A 9,471-nucleotide genomic window follows, 5' to 3' on the forward strand; every position below is an offset into this window, starting at 1 on the left:
GGCTCAACATAGGATGAGTTGTAAGCTAGACTAGGCTAGTCTGGTCCATTTACACCCTTAACTGTAATCTATCTACGGTTATTACCCATATTTAAAACGTGACTAATTTTAAAAAATCAGCATCGGAGCCGAACATAAATAAAATCAACAATTAATAAAGAGTTCGCTTTTTCTAGAATCAATGTAAATAACTTATCTACATTGAGCCCAAAACGACGTCGTTTTGAGACGAAAATCAAGGTATTTTTGTAATTATAATTTATTTCAGGGTTATAATTGTAATGTCCAACATCGGTTGGAGAGGGGAACGAAGCATGCCTTATAAGGGTGTGGATACCTCTTCTAGTGTGAGGCCTTTTGTGGGGTGTCCCAAGAAACAAAACCGTGAGCCCGAGGGCAAAGCGGACAATATCATGCTACAGGGTTTGGGGCTGTTACATTTGGTATCTTGCCGTATAATTAATTTTCTTATTGTACGTTGATCTTGCCTTTGATTTAATGAAGTTAACCTGTGTACTAGCAACAATTAAAGCTGAAGGTAGCGTGTTTAATTTTTTTCAACGAGAATCATAGAGTTCTAAGTTCTTATTCATTTATTTATTTTAAATGCGTTCTTTTCATCATCTGGATCGTTCCATTGAATTGCAAATAACACAATTCAAGAGTAAAATGCAATATAGCAGCTGATCCTTCCAAAAAGAGAAAAAAAGAAAAAGTCTCAGCAAGTGATCTACCCTTATGGCCTCATCTAAGGGGGAACATGAGAAGAAGAAAAAAACACCCCACATTCCCCACTCCACGTATACCCTTGCATGTCACCAAAATAGGACCTTTAATCCCACACTTGTCCCTTCCACACACTCCCCTTTCTTTTTACGCCTCTCTTCCTCTTTTGAATCTCTTTTTCTCTCTTTCTCTCTCATTCTCTCAAATTCACTTCCAAACAAACATTATTCTTCAAGCTTCAACTCTCTACCATGGCTGATCGTAACCCAAGTTCAGCCCAAACGCAAAGACCCACAACAACAACAACAAGACCCACAACCTCAGCGGCATTTCTTCGAAAACTTCAAGAGCATTCCCCGAACTCAACCCAACTCGCTGGCCTCTTAACCCTTCTGGTAACCGGATCCATATTGCTCCTTCTCACCGGTTTAACCGTCGCAGGAACCATTATGGGTCTGATCTTCTTCTCGCCGTTGATCATTGTGTCGAGCCCAATATGGGTCCCAGCTGGCACGCTTCTCTTTCTTGCCACCGCAGGGTTCTTGTCCATGTGCGGATTCGGACTTGTCCTTGTGGCTTCGGTTTCTTGGATGTACCGTTACTTCAGGGGTCTCCACCCGCCCGGTTCGGACCGAGTCGACTACGCTCGGAACCGGATTTACGACACGGCCAGCCACGTCAAAGACTATGCTAGAGAATACGGTGGGTATTTGCAGAGTAAGGTGAAGGATGCGGCACCCGGCGCTTGAGAACCGGGAGAACCGAACCGCTTCCCCTTGTTGAACCAAACCGGTTCGGCTTTTTATGTTAAATGTTATGGCCAGTTTATGGTGTGTGTATCTCTGTAGAAGTTCCCTCAACTTTTTTTTTTTTATTCTTTTGTTCTTTTTTTTTTGCTTTGATGTAATCGTGTCTGTGTCTGAGTGCTCGTTCCTCTACTTTCCACGTACTATTGTATTTTGATTTTGACCTGAGCATCCACGAATGTATTTCTCTTGTTATTATTGTCTATCATCCACCGAAATTTTCAAAAAATTTGACGTACACTCCGACACTGATTATCGTCATCGTTATGTTGTGTCGGTGCAACATTGATTATCGTCATCCTTATGTTGTGTTCTATGATGCAGAAGAAAAAAAATACTAGAATTATAACTATAAACTAAGGTGGTATTTGGCACATGGGCTTTTTTTCAGAATAATGGAAAAGTAGGATGAAAAAATTATTTTCTCATGTTTGATAGGACTTAGGAGAAGAGTAAAAATAATCCAAACAAAAAAAAAATTCCAATGATTTTGTTTTACACAGGCTATATATGCCCATCAAAAAATACCATGGATGGCATGGAATTTTTTTTCCAACGCGCTCGGAAACCTGTCACTCATTTCTCAGACCAAAATATCCAGCCAAATTTTTTTTGCCATGGAAAGTGTGGTATGAAAAAAGAAATGTTTGTCCGTTGGAAATTCAATTTGCAGTCAAGTTGTTTGCCACCATTTTACATTGTTGAACTTTTCCATTGAAAATGTGGAAAAAGGAATTCCCGACGCGGGGGAAAATGGCTCGAAGTTTTTAAGACAAAAACACCCTTAGCCCTAGATATAAACAGAGAGGTGAGCGAAAATGTATGGGTAATTTTGGTAAAGATTCCCATTATTTTTTTATAATCAACCAAACATAGTTAGTTAAATTAATCCAAGTTTCCTGTCAAATTTTTTTGGGCTACCAAACATCTTTTTGCAAATTATCCCGTAAAAAAATTTGCTAACTATTTATCCGCAATTTTTTTTCCGGATCAAAAAAAATTTCTTCTTATAAAGAATCAATTCAATTCAGAAGCTTAAGAAAGAAATTTTACTAGAAAAAAAGTGAAAGGCGGTGAGGATCGAACTCATAACACAAAGTTTTAATGCCACCATTTTAACAATTAAGATGAAGCTACATTAATGATTATATATATTTCAACAATTAGGATGCCAATAACTCAGGCGTTCACCTTGTTCTCGGGTTATCTTTGACTTGTACTACAAAGGGAACCACCATTTCACCTACACCCAGCAAGGCTAATGATCATCATCTTTGTCTCCGGTGAGTGTAACCAGCAGCAGGTGGCCAAGCAAGGGACCAAAAATAATTACTGGAACAAGTTTATTGTGAGGACCCTCCCTCTTCTTGACTTGTCTAGACAGACTTCACCTCACATCGTTGTTTCGTCTTTCTCCCGCGGGGGAGTGGTCAAGGTGGTTAATTTTGTAAAATCATCTCATATTTTCAATAATATTTTACAATCAACCAAATATAACATCAGGAAAATTGACCCAATATTTCTAGGGATATTTTGGTCTACCAAACAATTTTTTTGTAACATTCTTAGGAAAAAAACTTCTCATCACATTCCTGTAAATTATGATTCCTGGGTAAAATAAAAATTCTCCAATATCAAACGCTCCTAATACATTGTTATAATTTTAAAAGTTTTTTTTCTCTCCTAAAAAATTGTCGGTTGACGTGACGAAGAGAGAAAAATAACTTGAATATTACAACAATGTACTATTTCTAATATATAGTTATAATTGGTTGCATAAGAGAAATTTTTTTATAGCAACATAAGAAGTTAGAGACCCATAAACTAATGTCCGGGAACATTATATATTTTTAGGGTTTTGTTTTTGTAATGTAACATGACAGGAGATTATTTTCCTACACACTTATGATATATGTGGGGTCCATTAAATAGTAAAGTGAGAAAAAAATCAAAGGTGGGACCCAACTTGGATTGTGTGTGTAGAAAAAATGATTAGTTGTCATGTAACATAACAAACTATTTTCCCATATTTTTATATAAATATGAAATTTGACTAATTTATGTAATGCATACAACCTCATTTATAATATATTGGACCTTACGAGACTACTGGCAGGCCTAATATTCCACAGCCCAGGCCCATGCAAGTACAATAACAAATAAACTCAAATATATTTTTAGAATAAATCAAGTCTACTTTATTTTTAGAATATAAACTGAATCTAAAATGGTTTCAGACAAATTGGTGTTACCCTATCCTTGTTTGCTAAAATTGGTTCTCTAGAGCAAAATGAAGCTCCATTTGTGGTTGAGAATGAAGGAGCACAGCCACTACTCCGATTGTACTAATTTACTCAAAGACCACCACCCTAGAGGAACAAAAAGCATGCTTATCAACGTTGGGAAAGTAGGGAGGAGTTTGAAGCCATCCAATATGACAAAGTCAAGGACCATCCACTTGGGCTACGCAATCGATTCCTCCTCTTTGTCACTGAATAAATTTCTCAAAGTCATTCCCCTTCCACATGTTTTGAAGTTGATACTAAAAAACTGTGGTTCCATGTAATTAGGGGTGTAAATAGGTTAAGTCGGCCTACAGGGACCTACGACTTAGTTTATATTAGGTCAGACTTGGTCTATTATAAATAGTAAAATAAAACAGACCTAGGTTTTTAAGAAAACTTATTTAGAAAATAGGCCATAAACTTTTTTGTACATGTCGGGCTTATAAACCTACAGGTCGGACTACTTCATATTATTTATTTTAAATAAAATAAATAAAATTATTATTTTAATAATTTTGAATAATAAAGTAATATTATTTTAGTTATTCTTTTATTTGTTGAATGTTTAATAGGCTTAAACAGGCTAACAGATCTAGACCAAGGCTTTTATTTTTTAAATATAAGTCAGGTCAGACTTGCAATTTGGGGCCTACACAGGCTTACAGGTCAGACCAGACCCAATATTTTTTACACAGGCCTATTTAAGTCAAAGACTAGCCTAACCTAACCTATTTACTTGTATTTTTTATTTTTTAAAAAAAACATTTTAAAAATTTGTAGTCAAAGAAACCCTAACTCTGTCACTGCTCTCTCTCTCTATACCCTTTTTCTCTTCAATGTTAAGCTAAATATTATAGAATTTATAGAATCAATACCACAAAGCCATAAGAGTAAAAAGAACAAATTTCTAACCCAAAAGAAAAGAACCAAGAAATATAAAAAGAAAAAGAAAACAATAATTATAAAATTATACATATTAATAATTCAGAAAAATATTTCTGCAGTTACTGCAAATAAGTTATCTGTATTTAAAGGCTCATTCTAAGTATCTCGGCTTTAGCAAATAATTCTGGTTTATGGAAGGCTATTGTTAAGTATTGGCCTCAAACTCTAGAGAATTCTCGTATCATTTTAGGTGATGGGGTTCATACGTCTTTTTGGATGAATTCGTGGGTGCCAGGATGTCCTCAATTTGTAACTTGTTATGGTAATTGGGACTGGCCTTTATTCCAACACCTTCTTCCTACTTCAGTATTAGATAAGATTCGTAGTGTGCTCCCTCCTACAGTGGATCCTTCTCCGGACCGTGTTATTTGGGCAGGTAGCCAAGATGAGATTTTTTCAGTGAAATCAGCTTATAACTATCTCATGGGTACCTCGCATTATCATCAGGATAGGATTTGGAAGGTAATTTGGGCTTGGCCTGGTCCTGAACGTATTAGACAATTCTTATGGCTTCTCTACAGAGGTTCTCTTTTAATTAATGTTCGTAGAGTGCATCGTCACATGGCTACAGATGCAGCGTGTCTGAGATGTCATTATAATCTTGAGGATAGTTTACATGCCATTAGAGATTGTCCTGGTGCTAGGGAATTATGGGAGCATTGGGTTCCTTCTGATAACCGTAATGACTTTTTCTCCATGGATCTTCACCTATGGATTCAGACAAATCTAGGATTAAAAGGTCCGTCTCAAACTGATCGAACTTGGCCTTTGTATTTTGGGGTGATAGCTTGGTGTTTGTGGGGGGAAAGAAATAAGGAGATCATTAATCAAACTAGCACCTCGAAGTATGGTCTCATTAGGCGCATTACCTACACTTGTGGTAATATTCAATTGGCTAATGAAACCCTTATTAAGATTGGTCATCAGGAGCTTAGAAGAGAGGAACGTCTTATTCACTGGAATTTTCCCTCTGAGGGTTATGTTAAACTTAATGTGGATGGTTCCAGCATAGACAGTGGGCAAAGGACTGCTTGTGGTGGAGCCATAAGGGATGCTGCTGGGAACTGGCTAACTGGTTTTACAAAATTTCTTGGGAGTAGTACTTATACTTCAACAGAAATTTGGGGATTCTTAACAGGTATGGATCTGGCTTGGCATAAGGGATTTAGGAGAGTCTTTGTGGAGGGTGACTCCAAGGTGGCTTTGGAATTTATAAGAAAAGGGTATGGCGTAAGTCATCCTCTTTCTGCTTTAATCATCCGAGCTCGTAGCATGCTCCAAAGAGACTGGATTATTCAGCTTAGTCATACTTATAGAGAAGGCAATTTTGTTGCTGATTGGCTTGCTACTCATGCAACTCATCAGGATGGTCAGCTGATTGTGCTGGATGTCCCTCCAACAGCTTGTTTGGAATTGCTTCGTAATGACTAGAGGGGAGTTAGTCTCCCAAGATTGTGCCCAGTATAGGGTTTTTTTTGTTGTTGCTTTAGTTTTCATTGTATTTCCAAAAAAAAAAAATTATCTGCATTTACTTTCTAAACGACGTCGTTTTGATATTGAAATATTAAAAAATTATAAATATAAAGACAATAATAACCCTGAAATAAATTAAAATTACAAAAATACTATAATTTTCTCCCCAAAATGACATCGTATTAAACTTATTACAGATAACTTATATGCAATAATTGCAAAAAAATATTTCCAAAAAAAAATAATTGCAAAAAAAGTGAACCCTTAATTATTTTTTGTGAAGCGAGATATGAATAGATAAAACAGGATATATGAATTTGTTTTTTGTCTTATAAAAGATGTGACTTGTTGCTCTTTGACTTTGTATAGTCAGTCCAGATTTGGTGGTCAAATTTGTGAAGTTTCATTCGTGATAAGCAGTATTGCTAAAAAAATTAAGTCAGAATGGAAATAGAGGGAAAAGCTTCACGATTAAAAGGAGTAAAACATCTTTCAAATCTATTTATTACATGAGATAATGTATTTGAGAGGGAAATGGATCCTCATGTTTTAATTAACATGAGTATGTTATATGAGGAAATCCTAATTATGCAAAAGAGAATTAATTATGATGATTTTGTAACTATCTATCTCTATATTTTTTCTCTTTCTTCTTTTATTACTATTGATCCATCTGTATAATTATAATCTCCTACATGACATAGTCATATTAATTAACACATGATATGATTCACTCCCATCTGAGAGTTTCACAATTTTCTTAAAAAAAAATAGGTGTTACATTAATAGAAAAAAAATTAAGGCGAAAAAATTGGTTTGTGTCGAGGAGAAGTGGTTTTGGATCAAGGGATTACTACAACAGAAATTATAGATATAAATTATGGAAAAAAAATTTCTCTCTCTCTTCCTAATTTTATTACATAGTTAATGGTTTGTGTCGACGTCGTTTTAGTACATAATTAATGATTTTTTATATTTTTTCTCATTTTCTCTCTCTTCCTAATTTTATTGAAGAGAGAGGACGTAAAAAATTATCAATTATGCATCAAAACGACGTCATTTCATTTAAAATGACATAAAATTATGGGTTCACTTTTTCTAAAGTCAATGTAGATAACTTATCTACATTGAGCAATAACTTATTTACATTGAGTCCAAAATGACGTCGTTTTGAGGCAAAAATTAAGGTATTTTTTAATTATAATTTATTTCAGGATTATATTAGTCTTTTTTATTATATTTTTTTAATTTTTCAACCCAAAATATTTTAGGAGCGAATGTAACAACTTATCTACATTCACTATAAATATATTAAAGCCTAAAATTATATTCTTTTAAAAAGATAAACATTTTTTTCATAAATTATATTAAAATCTCCCTTGTTTCTTTGAGAGTTCCCCGACTATTTATTCGAAGGTACGTATATTCATAATTCACTCAGTCTAAAAGCGGTATTCAAGTGTACCCAAAAAAAAAAAAAAAAGCGGTATTCAAAGTCGTTCTCCCTTTGGGCTTTTGAGTTTTGACTCCTTCTTTGCAGTGGAGAAAATGTGATATACACGACAATTTTCTGTATGCTGAACGGGTCAGACAAAATTTTTCTTCGTTGTTGATTCAAGGCCCATGTCAACTACATAAGCTAAGTTGAAGTCAACTGTCTACTTAGATTTGACCAGAATCATTAAGATCACAACTACCCCAATCCATTTTGTTAATAAAAATTGTAATTAACAAAAGTTTCAAGGATCACATGCCATAGTTGAATATCCATCAGTGTTCCATATTACCAGTTGAGATAAATATTAGATCAATATAAATGGTAAATGATATGCCTCGAGCATAGATATGATTTTAAGCCAAAAAAGATAAAGAATCTTGGTCAATCTTGAATAATAAGGGCTACAATTGTTAATTTGATAAATCTCAATCAAATACCTTGTTACTGATTTTCTGTTGATTTTGTAGGGAAACAGAACAAAAAAAAGTCCATTTGGAAGTACCAGGCTGAAGTCCCACGCTAGTAGCGTGAAACTCACGCTAGTAGTGCCAGAATTAAATTTCATCCCGAAATATCCACGCTCACAGCGTGAAACTCACGCTAGTAGCGCCAAAATTAAATTTCATCCAGAGACTCTCACGCTACCAGCGTGGAACTGGCGCTAGTAGCGCCAGCCATTTAAAACTCCCACGCTACTAGCGTGGAACTTACGCTAGTAGCGCCAACTTGCAATAGGCTGAATAAAACTCTCACGCTATTAGCGTGGAACTCACGCTAGTAGCGCGGGAGTTACGTGAGAAATTTTTAAACAAATCCGAGGCTGAATCGAAGCAAGATTGGACCAAGATTTACGATGAAGATTTAATCAAGATTTCTAAGCAAGGATACAAACTCTATAAATAGAGACTCAGACCCCAGGAAACAGTAATCTTTGGCTGGAGAGAATTCTTGGAGGCTCACGCTGGAGATCAGGATTCCGACAGAGTTGAAGACCGAAGATCATTGATCCTTCTTCTTCTTCTTCTTTTTCTTTATTGCTTTTATGAATTCTTTTTATTATTTTAATTTGTTTAAGCGAGCTACGTCTTGCTAGTTTGTTTTTGTAGTTAGGATCACGGACCCAATGTGAATCATTTATATTTTATGTATTGATATTTTATAAGTTAATTAGTTTGTTTGTTTTATTCTACCTGATTTAATTTTTCATATTCTGTTTAGAACTGATCACTCTAAATTATAGGACTTTGAGGGTTAGAATTCACAATAGACATATTGAGGTTTTAATCTGGACAAGGGTAGAATAATAATTTGTGTATGATCTAGACATAGGGTTACATAAATTGCAGACTCATAATTCATTTGCTTAATGCTTAATTCAAGAGGGATTACTAAGACATTAGAATTCTGATTGGGTTAAAGGGTTGAAATCACTAAGACATTATGGTTCAACTATTTTATAGGAAAATAATGAATTGTCTGAGCAAACGAATTAATTAATTATAAAATACAATATAGGAATATAAGGGAGGATCGGATGTGAAGTGTATTCTGGCTACACATCCTTTTTATAAATTTTTCATCAATACTTTCTCGCGTTCTTGATCTTTTCTTGCATGCGTTAAAAATTAATTGTTTTTAAATTCTCTTTTGAAATTCTAAACACTCAATTACTTTCACAAACCAAAACAATTTTATTTTTCAACTTAAGGGAAATAGTTAAACTAGTACTTGGTGCATT

The 9,471-nt window shown here is 34.8% G+C and overlaps 1 protein-coding gene across 1 annotated transcript; it reads left to right on the forward strand.

The window, feature by feature from the left end:
- The first annotated feature begins 691 nt into the window (after positions 1–691).
- Positions 692–1,706, forward strand: LOC133308580 (oleosin G). Its single transcript, XM_061509218.1, has one exon. It carries the CDS (start codon positions 978–980, stop codon positions 1,473–1,475), a length of 498 nt encoding a protein of 165 aa, XP_061365202.1. The 5' UTR covers positions 692–977; the 3' UTR covers positions 1,476–1,706.
- The last annotated feature ends 7,765 nt before the right edge of the window (positions 1,707–9,471 follow it).

Source organism: Gastrolobium bilobum, unplaced genomic scaffold (assembly GCF_033153095.1).
Source record: "Gastrolobium bilobum isolate Gb01-03AN ecotype WA unplaced genomic scaffold, APGP_CSIRO_Gbil_v1 utg18308, whole genome shotgun sequence".
NCBI classification, from domain to species: Eukaryota; Viridiplantae; Streptophyta; class Magnoliopsida; order Fabales; family Fabaceae; genus Gastrolobium; species Gastrolobium bilobum.

Excerpts from the sequence above, each read along its gene's own strand:
- LOC133308580 (XM_061509218.1), top strand. The coding sequence starts at position 978 with ATGGCTGATCGTAACCCAAGTTCAGCCCAAACGCAAAGACCCACAACA.